This window comes from Crotalus tigris, unplaced genomic scaffold (assembly GCF_016545835.1).
Source record: "Crotalus tigris isolate CLP2741 ecotype Arizona unplaced genomic scaffold, ASM1654583v1 scf7180000017968.19369539983:2297261, whole genome shotgun sequence".
NCBI classification, from domain to species: Eukaryota; Metazoa; Chordata; class Lepidosauria; order Squamata; family Viperidae; genus Crotalus; species Crotalus tigris.
Window position 1 is genome coordinate 1,319,207 of NW_024096750.1, and position 16,791 is coordinate 1,335,997.

General features: G+C 38.1%; 1 protein-coding gene and 1 long non-coding RNA gene across 8 annotated transcripts in view; one reads left to right on the forward strand and one right to left on the reverse strand.

The window, feature by feature from the left end:
* Nucleotides 1-16,791, forward strand: part of JMJD1C (jumonji domain containing 1C) — a 180,795-nt gene that overhangs the window by 150,683 nt on the left and 13,321 nt on the right. For 6 of the 7 annotated variants that reach the window (XM_039345598.1, XM_039345597.1, XM_039345599.1 and 3 more), the window contains 10 exons: nucleotides 49-235; nucleotides 318-1,954; nucleotides 3,374-3,546; nucleotides 3,766-5,924; nucleotides 7,660-7,861; nucleotides 9,717-9,931; nucleotides 11,502-11,654; nucleotides 11,835-11,924; nucleotides 16,023-16,150; nucleotides 16,345-16,558. In XM_039345598.1, coding sequence (XP_039201532.1) covers nucleotides 49-235; nucleotides 318-1,954; nucleotides 3,374-3,546; nucleotides 3,766-5,924; nucleotides 7,660-7,861; nucleotides 9,717-9,931; nucleotides 11,502-11,654; nucleotides 11,835-11,924; nucleotides 16,023-16,150; nucleotides 16,345-16,558 — 5,158 coding nt within the window. The remainder of the gene's footprint in view (nucleotides 1-48; nucleotides 236-317; nucleotides 1,955-3,373; nucleotides 3,547-3,765; nucleotides 5,925-7,659; nucleotides 7,862-9,716; nucleotides 9,932-11,501; nucleotides 11,655-11,834; nucleotides 11,925-16,022; nucleotides 16,151-16,344; nucleotides 16,559-16,791) is intronic. The other variant, XM_039345596.1, reaches the window with a different exon arrangement.
* Nucleotides 1,986-8,783, reverse strand: LOC120308919. Its single transcript, XR_005556959.1, has 3 exons — nucleotides 8,283-8,783; nucleotides 5,937-6,005; nucleotides 1,986-2,775 (listed from the first exon to the last, which is right to left on the reverse strand). It is a non-coding gene; the product is annotated as an uncharacterized LOC120308919 (long non-coding RNA).

Below are 16,791 nucleotides of genomic sequence, written 5' to 3' on the forward strand. Positions count from 1 at the left end.
ATTGGACTAGTGATTTACAAATGTGTAAACATATGTATCTTATTTTAGGGCCACTATACCCGAGCTCAAGCAAATAGCCCCAGGCCAGCAATGAATTCCCAAAATGCAGCACCAAAACAAAATTCACAGCAGTTACAACGAAACGCTCGTCCAAATAAAAGGAAAGGTTCCGACAGTAGCATGCCGGAGGAAGAGAAAACTAAAGAAGAAAAATATGACTGTATAAGCCATGGAGGTAAAAATAATTTTATAAGGAATTATTTAGCAGGAATTTTTCTTCTAAAAACAATACTAAGGGTATTTTTTTTCCTTTGCAGAAAATTCCAAAAGTAAAAATAAATTATACATTTCCAAAAGAAGAAAACCAGAAGATGAGGAGAGAAAAAAGAGCGCAAAGAGACAGCGGACAGACAACACTTCTGACAGTTCCGAGAGTAGTGACTCTGAAAATTCAAACAAAAGATTGACAGATTCTTCCTCAGAGCAAAATTCAGATACTGAATTGAAAAGCAAAAACATTGTAAAGATAAATGGGAAAGAAGGAAAATCCCAGAGTGACACGGTAGAAGAAAAAATCCTAATAGGTAACCAGTCTCATCAACGGATAGAAAGACCAGAATCAGCCAATTTGGAATTGCAAGAAATTTCACTCCATCAAGCTGAACTGCCAACAGTCTATGATCATAGTGATAATGATGGCTGCATTCAAGAGTGCAGAATGGAAAATAAGCATCCCAGGGAGCACCTACCCAATGAACAATTTGTAACCAATTGTCCCACACCAAAAAGTTATATTGACACAAATACTGAAACCAGTTCAGTTAATCAGACTCAGGAACACTTATCAAGTAGTTTTAGTTTACAAACTGGTCAGGAAACAGAATCTCCTAGCAGTGATTCTAAACACCTGTTTACCAATATCAACATTCTGGAAGTAAACAAATCAGAAACTGTTGAGAACTGGATTAATAATGCCAATAAAATGGAACTGATGCAATCAAATGTTGGGAAAAATATGTCAGCAAATGAACATTTAAATTCTGAAAACATTCACTGTGGTTCTGTACCATCTTTAACTGTAATATCTCTAACAGAAGAAGGCAGAGTTCGTAAACAAACTGCAGTCTTGGATGCTATGAGGTCAAAAACTGGTCCACAGGTTGAAAATTCTAAAACCAAGCCAAACACCTCTCCAGAAATTAAATATAAACCTGTCCAGTCACCTGATACTGTGAAATCCAAGGTTAATTATCTTAACAGCCATGTTATTGGAATAACAAAGACAGCGGTTAAAACAGATCCTGATTTGCCCAGGTCTAGCTTCCATTCAATTTCACCTAGAGTTAGTTCATTAGAAGCTACTAAAAATGCTCTTCCTGTTGACAAAAAAGAACATTTCACAATTTACAGAGATCCCATTCTTCTTGGTCAGGAAACGGGAACTAATCATATGACCCCCTATTTACATCAGCATAATTACCCACCTCATTGCACTTCCCATAGAACTTCTTTAAATCCAAGCACCCATCACTCTGCATTAACAGGCACACCCCATTTATTAGCCGAATCCTCAAATCAAACTCCATTGTCTGCTATTAACACACATCCTCTTAGCAGTGCATCTCATCATTCTGTTCACCATCAACATCTGCTCCCTGCAGTTCTACCAGGAATGCCTACAGCCTCTTTGTTGGGAGGTCATCCACGACTAGAAACTGCTCACGCAAGCAGTTTAAGTCATTTAGCATTAGCACATCAGCAGCAGCTGCTACAGCACCAGTCACCACATCTTCTTGGGCAAACTCACCCATCTACTTCATATAATCATTTAGGACTTTATCCAGTTATTTGGCAGTATCCAAATGGAGCACATGCTTATTCAGGACTTGGAATACCATCGTCCAAATGGGTCCATTCGGAAACTTCTGTTAACGCTGAGACTTCTTCGAGGAGAGTAAGTCTTACTGAACCCCAAAATAATATATATGGGGCGGGTCTTTGGGATGTAGTGTTTTATGTAGCCAAACCTTATTTAAATGGAAGGGTGTGGGCCTAACTTGCCTAACTGGTAAATTTAAATAATTGCTGTTTTGTTTATGGAAATAGACAATTACCTCTATTATACTACCTTATTGTTTATATGTGTTAATAGAATGATGTGCTATTGATGTAAAGAGGTACAGTAGTTTCTGAATTACATTTTAAATTCATTTTTAAAAAGGAAAAAAAACTCTGTAAATTAGAGAATGTTCATGCTATATAAAAACTGACCAATGTTATTAGCTTTGAACAACTCCATTTTAAAAATAATTACAATAATCCGTTTTTAAAAAAAAAAAATACAAAAGGGTTTCTTCAGAAAGAAGTAGGCATGTTTGTGAGCATGTTAAATTGCTTTGGTTAATGTAAACAGCTTTACCACTATTTTAACCTTGACCAAAATGGCTCCTAAATCATAATTGTCAGCTTCTCTCTAGTTTAATGTGATAGCCGTCACTTTCATCACGGAATTTGAAATCCTGTTAAATTCTTTGTACCGCTTTCTGTTAAAGCTAGCAAAATGTGGGGATCAGTCTGCTTTCTTAAACAAATCTTAGAAATATCGTCAGTGCAGATGAGAAGCATGTGTCTTTCACCAGAAATTAGGTTTGTGCTGCCCCTCAGATTTGAAGACAGAAAAGGTGCGGCATGGAGGCATGAATGTAGCAGATGTCCACAGCTGCTCAAAGTGGCGTGTCTTTTTCTAGGATCACATGGCTGCCTTCTGCAGCTGTCCTGCAACCCAAGAAAGAACCCTTGATTTAAAGAATTGCAGAGACATTTACACTGCCATTCATTCTGAAGTATCTTTTTGCATTCATGTTTGATTTTGTTATTAAATATATATCCTGTCTTTTGAATGGGAGTTTAAGGTGACATTCATGATGCCCCCCTCCTCCTATTTTTCTCTACAATAACACTTTCCCATGAGGTAGATTGGGTTGAGAGGAAGTGACCAGCCCCATCGGCTAAGGATTCTGTTGCTACTTAAATGGCTTTATATTTTATTTCTTTTTATATTATGTAAGAAAATTTGAAAGAATGGCATTCAAAAAGGGAAGGTAAGTGTTGGAACATATTAAATTTAAAGGAAATTGGATCTTTTTTTCTTCCTGGCCATGATGTGTTTTTTGTTTAGAGTTCAAAATGTCACCCTTCATTTTAAATGTATTGCTCGCTCTGTGTGTGTGTGTGTGTGTGTGTGCATTTATTAATTTGAAATTCTAGATCATAGTTTTTGACTCAACCATTATAAAAACAAGAACAGTTGGCTACCCTGGATCTTTCCTAAGAAATAATTAAATTCTGCTGATAATTATGATTGTTTTTCCAGAATACTCCTAGTCCTTGGTTACACCAGCCCACCCCTGTGACCTCATCTGATGGTCTTGGACTGCTGAGTCATATTCCTGTAAGACCGTCTAGTGCAGAGCCACATCGACCACTCAAATTGGCATCCCAGTCTAGTCCTCCCTTGTCAAAAGGCATAGTGGATCGACATAAAGAGTAAGCTTGCATTTTTTTAGTCTATGAGAGGTGATTCTTGGGGGGGGGGGAATAAGACTATAGAAGTTACAGTTTTACGTCGCAACTAATTGCTTGTGCATCACATGTCTGACCCATAAAACATCTAAAGTAAATGAAGTTATTAGTACTGTATAAGGACAAATTATTTGTTAATCTAAAACTAAAGTAATGCAGTGCATTTATTTTTCTTCTGTGCAGTGAATTGGAGAGGAAGGGAATTTTTGAATCTATACATTCAGCAAAATCAGATCTAGAACAGAACAGATCACAGGCTGCAAAAGAAGGCCACTTACAAAGACAATTTGTAGATCCTCTGCAAAGATCACTTCAAGAGACGGGGGAGAGACTATGCAAGTATAAAGAAGAACACAGACGAATACTGCAGGAAAGCATTGAGGCCGCTTCTTTTACAGTTAAAATGAAGGCCCATGAAAATGAAAAGGAGTCTTATTCTAGAATAATGCCTTTATCATCCTCTAACCCCCCAAACCATGGAGGAAAACCTGACAAAGAATCAGAACTCTATAAAATGAAGCATTCACTACCCCAGACCTTGCCACAAAGTAATTACTTTACCACCTTGTCTAATAGTGTGGTGAATGAACCTCCACGAACATACTTGTCAAAGGAAATTGCAGGCACGTGTGCTGATAAACAGAATACTTGTCCATCAACAACAGCTGCTGCTGCTGCTCAATCACTCACTCCTTTCACGTCATCCCTTTCAAAACCTCCGCCTTTGATTAAGCACCAGCCAGAAACTGAAAGCTCAGTGGGCAAGGGAACAGATCAGCTTTCACAGCAAATGATGGCCCATTCAGTCAGTTCTTTTAGAACTAACAGTGGAAGCCCTACTCAGTTAACAATTTCATCCTCTGGTTCGCTCCGAACAATGCCTGCTTTACACAGGGCACCTGTGTTTCACCCGCCTGTCCATCCCAACTTGGAGAGGAAAGAAGGGAGTTACAATTGTCTTTCTCCTCCAACCTTAACTCCAGTGCAGCCAGTTAATACAGGTAACAAAGTCCACGAATTACAAAAGCCACCAACTTTAGTACCTGAGCCAAAGGAAACACAAAATATTTATAAGAGTGTCACAGATCAGAAACTTTCAGCTATATGGAAAAATAGTAGTTGTCCAAATAATGAAAAAACAGAATGGCACATGGAAAGAACTCATGGGAAATCACCTTCTGCCACAGCTTCTGTCATTGTACGCCCACCTTCAAGTTCAAAGTATGATACCGTATCAATCATGCAGTCAGCTCCCAAAGTGCAAGCTAGTGAAAGATTAAAAGGAATAAATCAAATAGCTTCCATTAAATCAGTGGAAGCCAAGGAGAGTGGGAGAATAGTTGTGTCAAAAATGAATTCAGATGTGATTCATGCCTGCTACGAAAAGAATTTTCCAGCTGCTTCCCAGGGCAGTGTTCCCAGTTCAGTTGTGCAAACCACAACTGTGTTATGCAGTACCATAACAGATGTAATCACATCAGTGACTACTACTGATGCACCAGGTACAGGCAGTTCACAAGTGACAGATTGTTTGCCAAAAGCAGGGTTACCCTGTATGTCAGCAGACAGTATTGCCTCTAGGCCCATAAATAAGGATGTAATAGAGGAATGTAATGTCAGCTCATCCGCTTCTATTACAGTGCCTTGCAGCAAAACAGAAAGTCTTCAGGTGAGCACTGGATTCTCTGGCCCATCAGACTTTGTTCACTTGAAAAAGCACAAGGCAGCATTGGCTGCAGCTCAGTTTAAAATTAACAATACCAGTGATACTGAATCTCATACTGTGAAAAATCTAATATATCCAGCCTCTGTTTCTGTGGATAGTGCTGTCAAATCAAGTACAATCAACAAAGGAAATACTCTGAGTGGTGGGCAAGTTTCGCAGACCAGTCAAGCAAACTATCACCCAAAGTTAAAAAAAGCCTGGCTCACAAGGCATTCAGAAGAAGACAAAATCACTAATAAAAAGGAGAGTTCAGAAAACTGTGTATCAGAAATGATTAAACCATGTACTGTTAACTTAATTGCTTCTACATCAAATGATTTGCAAAACAATGTAGATAATAAATTAGCAGAGGAAAAGCTTGTGAAAGAAGAGAAACATGCAAGGAGAAAAACAAAAAGAATGTATGAATCTGGCTCGGAAAGTGGAGATTCTGATGAGAGTGAGAGCAAGTCAGAGCAGAGGACAAAACGGCAGCCGAAGCCCACCTACAAAAAGAAACAGAATGATTTGCAAAAGAGGAAAGGAGACCTGGAGGAAGATGTAAAACCCAATGGCCTTCTCAGCAGGGGTGCCAAAGAAAAAACCAAATTGAAGTTACAGAGTGGTAACAATAACAGTAAGTACCTACTTGCGTACAAGTTGGGAAAATGGTCCAGGGCTATGTCTTCCATCTCCTCAAGCAGACACATCCCAGATTCTGTATCGAGAAAATAATACGATACCAACACGATCAGAGACAGCACTATATAATAATGCAATCATCAGTTATTCAATGCAGATGCAAATATGGGTGTGCCTAGAGCAGCGGTTCTCAACCTATGGGTCGCGACCCCATTTGGGGTCGATCGACCATTTTTGGGGGGTCGCCAAAGGCGGCGATCCGCCATTTTCTCCCCTCTGGGGGCGGCGGCGCGCATGCGCACCGTGCAGGGGGGCGGCGCGCATGCGCACTGCGCAGGGGGGCGCCCCCATGCGCATCGCGCCGCACATGTGCATAACGTTTGTGTGACGGGGTCGCCGTCACACAAACGTTGAGAACCGCTGGCCTAGAGGAGGATTATATAGAAGAGAAAGACAAACATTAACTGCGTTAACTGGAGTTAAATCTTTGAAGTGTTTTAAAGAATATTTACACTACTTCCGTAGTAGTAACCGTTATCTACTTGAAAATGTAAATTGTTACAGGATTGTGTGTGACTGTACAGTTTTTCTACAAATAATTAGATATAGGCCTTTGGATGATGTTTTTAAAGAGAAAATATGTCTATACAAGGCACATTATTATCTTGAGGCAAGCTAACCAAATCATGCTCTTTCTATCTTTTTCTTTTTTTTTCTTCCTTTTTTTTTGTATATGAACTTGAGATTTACTTTCACATATAGATAGTTCTTGGGCTACAAAAGCAATTGGGACCAAGAACTTTTACATAGTTTTTGAGTACAGGTAGTCCTTGAGTTACAACAGCTCATTTAGTGATCGTTTTGAAGTTACAACAGCACTGCAAACAGTGACTTAATGACCATTTTTCATACTTATGACTGTTGCAGCATCCCCATGGTCACATGGTATATATTCGGATGCTTGATGACTGCCATTTATGATGGTTGCCATGTCTTGGAGTCATGTGATTCCCTTCTGAAAAGCAAAGTCAATGGGGAAGCCAGATTGACTGAACAACTGTGTTACTAATTTAAGAACTGCAGTGATTTCACTTAACTGTGGCAAGAAAGATCATAAAAATGGGGCAAAACTCAACCCATTTTTCACTTAGCAACATAAATTTTGGGCTCCATTTGGTCATAAATTGAGAACTACCTCTGTGGCATCCCATGATTGCTTAATTTAGAAACAGGAATTCTAGCAGTCCCAGTTGCCATTGTTAAGGGAGGATTTCATCTGATCACAGCTTCTAGCTTCCTGCAGACTTTCCCACTGCTGTTGCTTGTGGTAAGCCAGCAAAAAACATTGGAAATCGTAGTCATGGCAACTATAATTCCAAGCACCTATCTTAAGCCCCCCCCCCCCCCGTCAACATTGTCATAACTTTGAACAGTCACTGAACAGATGGTCATAACCCAAGGACATCCTGTAACTTTTCCTGCATGCAATACAGAGACAGAATTATGAGAAATACAGTATATATTTGGAATTATTTAGCTTTTTATATTCAGCATGATGAGCTGAATTAACTTTTCCATAAATTATGGAGCAAACCAACAAAAATAGAAAATTAACTATAAAAACTGTTTTGCTAAATTAGGTTTGATGGAATCAGGTTTTCTTGATCTGCCATTTATAGGTCTGCTTTTGTTATTGATCACAGTAACTTTAAAACTACTTTTGCTTGCAGCTGGCATACCTCGTTCAGTATTAAAGGACTGGCGTAAAGTCAAGAAGCTGAAGCAAACTGGAGAATCTTTTTTGCAAGATGATTCTTGCTATGAAATAGGACCCAATTTGCAAAAATGCAGAGAATGTAGACTGATTAGAAGCAAGAAAAGTGAAGAATCAGCTCATTCGCCAGTATTCTGCAGATTCTATTACTTTCGCCGGTAAGTTGTATTTCAGAATGCCCACATTTTCCTAGGAGCTACAGCTTGAGGGGCATCCTTATAGGAATATTCACAATGTAAAAAGCTGTTTTAAATAAAGAATCCTTCTTTTTTGGATTTTTTGCTTGTTTTAATCATTGTCATCCTGTTCTTCAGCTGAAGGCTCCCAAAGTTATATTACATAAGCAAGACTGTCTTTGTTCTTAAAAACAAAAAAGGGGGGGGGAGAAATAACAAACTAAATAGTTCATGGAGTTGAACAGGATATTACTTTTGATCTATTTTGTAGGAGAGCTGTTTTTAAAGTTTGAAAATATTATTACTTTAATGTTAAAACTTTTAATAGTTCTCGTATTCAGGAAATTCCTCATCTTGAATTTGAATCTCTGTAAAAACTCTGTAGCCCCTGGTTCTTTCTTACCCTTGGATTCTTTGGAGACTAAATCCACACCCTGTTCCCTGTGACAGCCCTCAAGTATTGGAAGATTGCTTAGCCTTCTTTAAACTAACAACAGCTACATTCTTGTAGGCTTTCTTAAGATTCAGCTTCCAAGCACCTCACCAACTTTGCTGCCCCTTCTCTGCACCAGTGTTGTTGTAGTGTTTGTCCCATAGATGTGGGCTTACTGTGTACTGCAGCCACTTCAGATTGTATGGCAACACTGTGAATGCATTGTTGCATCAAGAGGTTCCATTTTTCAGAGTTCTCAAAGCCAGACACTGGTTTGGGCTGAGAAGGAGTGACTGATCCTAGTCTGGCTGCCTTCCTTATCTAAAGGAGAACTAAAACATGGGTTTCCTTTCTCTTAATCCAGTACTTTAACCACTATACCAGGGGTAGGCAACCTTGGCTCTTTTATGAGTCGTGGACTTCAACTCCCAGAATTCCTGAGCCAGCCATGCTGAGGAGAAAGGAAGAGATTTCCAAGGTGAGCCATGCTGGCTCAGGAATTCTGGGAATTGAAGTCCACAAGTCATGAGGGGGCCATAGTTTCCCCATGCTGGCTCAGGGATTCTGGGAGTTGAAGTCCATGAGTCATAAAAGAGCCAAGGTTGCCTACCCCTGCACTATACCATATTACTTCTGTGACCTGTCTTTGGAGTAGTTGCCGTTATTTGTAATAAAACATTAAAAAAATGACATATTCGTACCCCAGGGATTTGGAAAACTATTTCATACTAATGTAGAAAAAAATACTGAAAGCCAAACTTTTCAATAATTGCTTTCAACTTTTTGAGAATTAAATTTAAATGTTGAAAATTTGCAGATTATTCAAACTTCTTCCCCTTAAGTTTCAATTAGCAAATCCTTTATTTGTTTTATTAAAGCATGTAATGTAACCCCATATTCTTATATTGCGTTTTGCATTACATAGAATATTGGATAATTGTAAGTGGCACTGATTAATCTATATACTGCTAAAACTCTCATTCTCATAACCTTGATAGTGTATCATTGGGCAACTGTTTTTGAACCAAATGGGCTAACTTGCAGAATGTGTCCAAAATCTGGGACCCATGACTCCTATGGAATTCAAATTAGACAAATTTTATGACATAAAAATTATCATAAAACATTTTATGACATAATAGAAAACATCATAAAGCATTTCTTCTGATCATCTTGGACAACTCCTGATGTTTGACTGTGCTATGTAGTTAAAATTTCAAGGCAGATCCATCTCTGAATATCTCCCTGAATTTAAAACTCTGCCATTGTTGAAAGCACTGCGGAATCTTGTAAGGAAATATCTCTGAAACCATGAGCAAGAGGTTACAGGCTATCTAGCATCTTAATAAAATTAAAGTGTTTGTTGCTTTGTTGACTTCTGAATAACTTTATTTTGTTTCTTAGGCTTTCCTTTAGCAAAAATGGAGTGGTTCGGATTGATGGCTTTTCTTCTCCTGATCAGTATGATGATGAAGCTATGAATTTATGGACACATGAAAGTTATGAAGATGATGAAATGGATGTAGAAACTTGCAAATACATCTTAGAACATATAGGTGACAAATTTTGTCAGTTAGTGACATCTGAAAAAACAGCTATGTCCTGGGTCAAAAAGGATGGTAAGGTTATTTAGTTTTTATTATGCGATGCGATAGCACTTTTCATATCTTAACATGCTTGGTTTCAGTTATCCCAGATTTTATATCTTCCTCAGAAATCTTTATGTAGCATTGAAATGTTGCTTTACTGTACTGGTGAGTGCAGTGTGTAGATGTAAGTAAATACTAAGTCAAACTTTGCAATAGATGTTTGTGCAATTTAATTAATGCATATTCTCATATTAAAAAGTTTTATTGGTTTTTTACAAAAAATGTTATCAATACTAGGTGATGCATTTGAGGAGATAGACAGTTTTATTTCACACTGATAGAACAGCATCTCTCTGTTCCTCCTAATTGTCGCAAAAATCTGTTATGGAGAGAATATTCCATTCATATATCTGAATGGAATTGAATTACAAAACAAAGTACATTGGAGTATGGGCAAATATGATGGATGAGTAGATGGAGGGATGGATACATTTAAAAAGAAGAAAACAGATCGATTTATAGAAATAGCAATGACATTTAGACTTATATACCGCTTCACAGTGCTTTATAGCACTCTCTAAGTGGTTTACAGAGTCGGCATATTGTCCCCAACAATCTGGGTCCTTATTTTACCGACCTTGGAAGACTGAGTCAACCTGGACCAGGTGAGAATCAAACTGCTGGCAGTCAGCAGAATTAACCTGCAATACTACATTCTAACAACTGTGCCACCACAGCTCTCTTAAATTATATATATAATTTAAGTCATAGAAGCCTAAAAACCTAGAGAAAGAAGACAAAATCAACATTACCTAATACTACAGGAAGAGCACTACTGCAGCAATCTTGTGTTGGGTACAATAACCTTAAATTTTTAAAATAAACAACATGGTGATCATAAAAGTAATAAAACATACATAAAACATTTTAATACCTTTCTTGCATTTTTTTGGCATTATATGCTGCGAGTTGCTGAGTCTTTATTTAAATATTCACCTTTTGATTAAAACCTATTTTGCAAGAGAATAGTTTTATTTTGTTCAGAATAATAATCATTAGCAATTACCATAAACTATATAGAAAACCTTTTGTGTGAACTGATCTGCTTCATCTACTGAGTTTACATGGGTGAAAAAAGATTTTCTCTAAAATAATGATAGCTTTATATCTGGTTTCATTTAAAACCCATACATTCTGTAAGAAGGAATAATCGTATTTTTGCCATTGGCCAACCAAATGACCAAAAGCCCACAATTTCTCCTAAAGTGGTCTACTTCCTCATTTTTTAAAATAATATTTTACTTCGTTTTTGTAAGTTTTCGTTTTGGTCTGGAAAAAAAAAGATATTGTAAAACCTAGAAATAATCTTGTTTGATACCCAGCAATATTTTAGACAAGAGTTTCAAATAAGAATGTCTTAGATAACAATTATATGCTATGACAATTCAAAAATTGATTACAGCTGCCAGAGGCTTTTAAAAAATTGCTTAAAAGGAGATAACGATTGGTTTTCTTGGCTGCATTTTCATTTCTTGTTTTAGTTTACAGATGCTCGTCTTGAAATTTCAGTATTTGGTATGCTGTTTTCTCTGTATTTCAGCCAAAATTGCTTGGAAGAGAGCAGTCAGAGGAGTCCGTGAAATGTGTGATGCCTGTGAGGCCACCCTGTTTAATATCCACTGGGTCTGCCAAAAATGTGGATTTGTGGTCTGTCTAGATTGCTATAAGGCTAAGGAAAGGAAGAGTTCCAGAGGTCAGTGCCCTTTTATAAAAGGCCAAGATATATTTAAATGTTTCAGAATTGCTTGTTTCACCTTTTTTTCAGTTCTCTCTACTCACGTGCGTATTAGAATTGTCATTTGTGTGATTCCACTTTTCTCCTGGTAAAGCAGATTTCAATTGCTTCAGGATATTTCTTTTAAAATTTTCACAGATAAAGAACTATATGCATGGATGAAATGTGTGAAAGGACAACCTCACGATCATAAACATTTAATGCCAACTCAAATTATTCCTGGATCTGGTAAGATCACAAGGATATACACTTTGTTTCCTTATGTTGGTAAAAGTCAATATAGAGAGTTGCTGAATTGTTTTTTAGTTTATGTATTGCTCAAAATTTATATAGCTATGCATAAATAACAGGAGGATTCTTAACTCTGGTAAGCTGTCCCTTAAGCTGGTATATGTGAACTGGGAATCAAATAAATGCTTTTTACTGATCCCTGAAATACTTTTATTAGAGGAACTAGAGGAATTATTCTTCTGTCAATCAGACCTAATGGAGACTTACTATAAAAATGAATTAGAATCACTCATCCTTGAAGTATTAAAGCAGCTGCATCTTCACTTAGCAGATCAAAACGACTAGTCATGCCCACATGCACATGTAGGCAGCCTGGAAGAGGTGTTGTGTTCATGCTGCATAGTTTCTAAAGAGCATTGAATGACTTTAATTATTGGGTATATTGTCATTCATTTTAAATAGCAGTAAGATTTCAAGGTTTGTTTGTGTTTTTGTTTTGTTTTTTTGCTTAGTTTTAGTTAATTGAGGAATTTTCTTGGAATTGCTGAAAGGACTGCATTGTGCACTGGAGATAGGTGTTGTCTTATTCCTCCTCCTCTATTGAGGGAGGGATGTTCACTTCTAGCATAGTTGGATATTTTTACCCCACTCTAAACCAATGGTCCTCTCTATTCAAAATGTGGATTTTGCTTTCTTCAAAAGAGTGACCTTTGTCTTTCAAATGCCGTTGAATCTTATCCAGAATGGTTTGATCTCCTGTGTTGTGCCATGCGTTTGTGAAATGGTTGTTTTGTTTCACCAATATACAGATTTGCACATGTGTCACTGCATTGTATTGCATATATCACATTGCTCAGTTTGCATCTGGGTGTTTTATCCTTGGAATAGACAAGCTTCTGCCTTAGTGTATTCTTGGGTTTAAAGTGTACATGTACGTTGTGTTGATTGAGCACAAAATGGGAGAGATCAGAACTGTACACCTTCTTCTTCTTGTGCCATATCCATTATCGGACGTTGACGATCCTGTTTTTATCAGCAGCCGCACGAAAAAGTGCTGCTGAGTTTTGACCAAACCAATCCCTTAGATTTTGAAGCCATGATGTTCTTCTTCTGCCAGGACCTCATTTGCCTTTAATCATTCCCTGGAGGATTAAATGGAGTATGCCGTATTTTTCTGGGTGTCACATCACATGTCCGAAATATTCTAATTTTCATTTTTTAATTGTTTTGAGGATTTCCCTTGGCTTTCCCAGGCGGCTGATCACCTCCTCATTTCTGATCTTGTCAACCCAGCTTATACGTAACAGCCACCTGTAAATCCACATTTCAAATGCTTCTAGTCTCTTCAGGTGGCCTTCTGTCAGAGACCGACTCTCAACTCCATAGAGCAGGATAGAAAAAATATAGCATCTGACAAGCCTGATTTTCAGTTTTAGGCTTATGCCGTGACTGCAGAAGACCTTTTTCATTTTGAAGAAGGCTGTTCGAGCTTTCTCTATCCATGTCAACCCTACACCACTGGGCTGAAAGTTCACCCACCAGTAAAGAGGGAAAAGAAAAACAACTAAAATGTGTCAAGGAATCCCTTGGAACGTGTTTATCCTAACTGGGCCTTCATCAAATCCCAAAAAAAAAGACCCAGCATGAGCTTCTCTACTGCAAACAAAGAAGAGAACAACAAACATAGCAATGTTGTCATTCTATAAGTTGTAATGAATATCTGAAAAGCTCAGGAGGATTTCCCATCAACAGTTCAAACCTATGGTCCTCTCTGTCCAAAATGTGGATTTTTACTGTCTTCGATTGGAGGGGAGATAGGTCATAGTCATATTGGGTGGATGGAAACAGAGACAGTTTGGGTGGAATTGAAGCAGAGATTGTTTGTGCAGAGCAGGAGAATATGACAATATATGAGGGCCAGTCACCAAGCACACAAATTTTCATCATATGACTGTGGGAAAGTAATAGTTCTTAATCCAGTTTTTTCAGCACCATCATAATTCTGAACTGTACTCAACAAAAGGTTATAACCCGAGGTCTATTCTAGACAGCTCTGTTCCGCTTCAAGCTATAATGTCCAGGTGCTCCTCAGGGACAGTGCATTGTAGTAATATGCATGGGAGGTGGGGATTAAGTTATGAGTGATTATGACCAAAGCTTCCAAATAAAGGGAAGGACACAGCTGGCACACAAGATGAAATTGTGTGAAAGCCTTCATATCCATGACTGCCACCTATTCTTCAAACAGGAGAACCCACAGCTTGTCCATCTATTCTGTTGGGTCAGTGCAACCCCATCCAGAGCAAGAGAAAACAAATCCTGGGATGCGGGGGAGGGGGGTCTTAGAAGCAGGTGTTCTTTGGGGTTAGGTCAATTGTGGTTCTAACCCAGTGGTTCTCAACTTTTTTAATGCCGCAACCCCCAGCCGGTCGTAAGTCGAGGACTACTTAACCGGTCGTAAGTCGAGGACTACTCAACTGGTGCAGAACCGTTTGCAGAATGGGACTTTTGGCGGGCTCAGCAGGGCAGAGACAGCCTGGACAATTCCTATTGGCTTTTGAAAGCCAATAGAATTAGATTCTATTCAAGAGAGTCTATTCTATTGGCTTTCAAAAGCCAATAGAATAAAAGGGAGTAGCACAGCTAAGGAAAAGGGGGGGGGAAAATGGTGGACTGCATTGTTTGGCGACCCCCGTGAAATGGTCGTTCGACCCCAAATGGGGTCCCGACCCACAGGTTGAGAACCACTGTTCTAACCTATATAGATTCTGTCAGCTTTCAAACACCAAGACAAAACCTCCAGTGCATCACTGGTCAGACAGGAATACAGTTGTAATCCTGATGCCTCACCCAACAGTTTCATACAGATGTTGAATAAGAATGGGAACAGCACCAAGACCTGAGGGAGCCCACAAAGCAAAGCCTGTGGGCTAGATCTTTTCCTTCTTGATGTCTGTGGAGATACTCATCGGGATCATACCGGTGGTTGTCTCAAAGGGGCTTTTTAAAAAGGCAATTGGACTGTTTTTTTTTTTCCTTGAGGAAGAAGAAGAAAACTTTTTGCTTCTCATCCAAGAAGCTTCATCAGTTCTGAGGGTGGGGAAATGGAGGGAGAGGTAGTGACAGTTGAGACTGGGTGGTGTGGGGATGGAAGGATAGGTTCTGATAGGATGGTGGGGGAGGGGTGGAAGGATTTTATGTCTTTGCAGTCATCTCATCGTTAGCATTTTCTCTGAGAGCTGTTGAAGCCACTTGGGCATTTATCTGTCCCCTCAGGTCACCTGAATCAGGGTGCAGTTGGTTGTGGAATCTCATTCCACAACCAATTAGCAAAAGAGAAAATGATATTTGTTCTCTTGTCCATATATAATAAGCTTCCCAGGCCAGCAAACCCTGCTCCCCCTCCAGCTGAGCATGCAAGAAAACAACTAAACTCAGAGAGCCACAAATACATATGTAGATGTAATTATTTTATAATTCTGATCTTTTTGGATGTAAATCAAATGTTTAGGGTAATCTTACTTCACTTTTTGTTTACATGCTGTCTGGCTTTGGTTTTCTTTGGTGGTTAGTTTAATGCCGTTTAACTTCATTTATTATATTTTTAATGGATTATTTATTTACATAAACATTTTAGACTAATAGCAGTTGCTTTTGCAATGTAAAATAGGCAACTACTTTCTTTGTTGCCAGAAACTAGATCTAGGAAAATAAAATACAACAAAAGCATGGAATAGTTATTTTTGGTCAGTTCATATACACAACTCTTTTATATCCATCCCCCTGAAGGCACATGAACCTGGCACATGAACTGTCACTCAGGTTATTCAAATGTGATATCTGATGACATATTAGAAAACATTGAAGCTCATAGACCTGTTAATCTGTGACAAATATGGCCAAAGGCAAAACTGTTTTGGAAACTTTCAACTTTATTTTCTTTATTGTATGAAGGTACATGTAACATCAGATTATTAGCTCAAGACTATGTACACATGCATATGCATACATACAATACATATACATGTATACATACACATATGTACATAAAGAGAGACTACTGTATCCAACAATTATTTTTTCCATATCTTATAGTTTTAACGGAACTTGTCGAAGCATTGCATACTCTTAGAGAGAAACATGAAATTAAATCCCATTGCCATTGTAGCAGCAAACAGAATGTACAAATTGGCTGGTTTCCCCCAGTGAATGGAGTATCTCAGGTAAGCCCATAATTTAGTGGTCAAGTGAAATGCTAATATTTTCATATTATATGGCATAATTACATACACATTGTTGTTAAATACTACCATGTAATACATTTTAGACGTGTTTTCTCTTCTCTTCAGCTGTATTAATGTCTTAAAACAATCGCCTTTTTAAAAAGTACAATTTGATAAATTATTATGCTCTACAGATTTTACAGAATGTCCTTAATCACAGTAATAAAATTTCTCTGTGCATACCCGAGTTACAACAGCAAAAGCCATCTCAGAAATCCGAAGCAAATGGCAACACAAGCCCTGGGAGTGACATAAGTTCAGAGAGCCAGTTAAATCCTCCTGAGTCACAATCCCCACTGCATTGGTTGGCAGATCTAGCGGAACAAAAGGCTAGAGAAGAAAAAAAAGGTAAATAATGCCATAAGTCGGTTAGAAATCAACATCTCTTTTTTTCTTTTTTTTAAAAATATTTTTTTATTTTTCCAAACTCTCCCCCATACATATACTGTAATATTTATCAAATATTAACATACATTCTTTTTACGTTCATATATAAGATACTTTTAATAAAATGAAATAAATACATACACATGACTTTTGGTGTTGCTCGCCCATTTCCCCTTTCACCGTATCCAAACTCC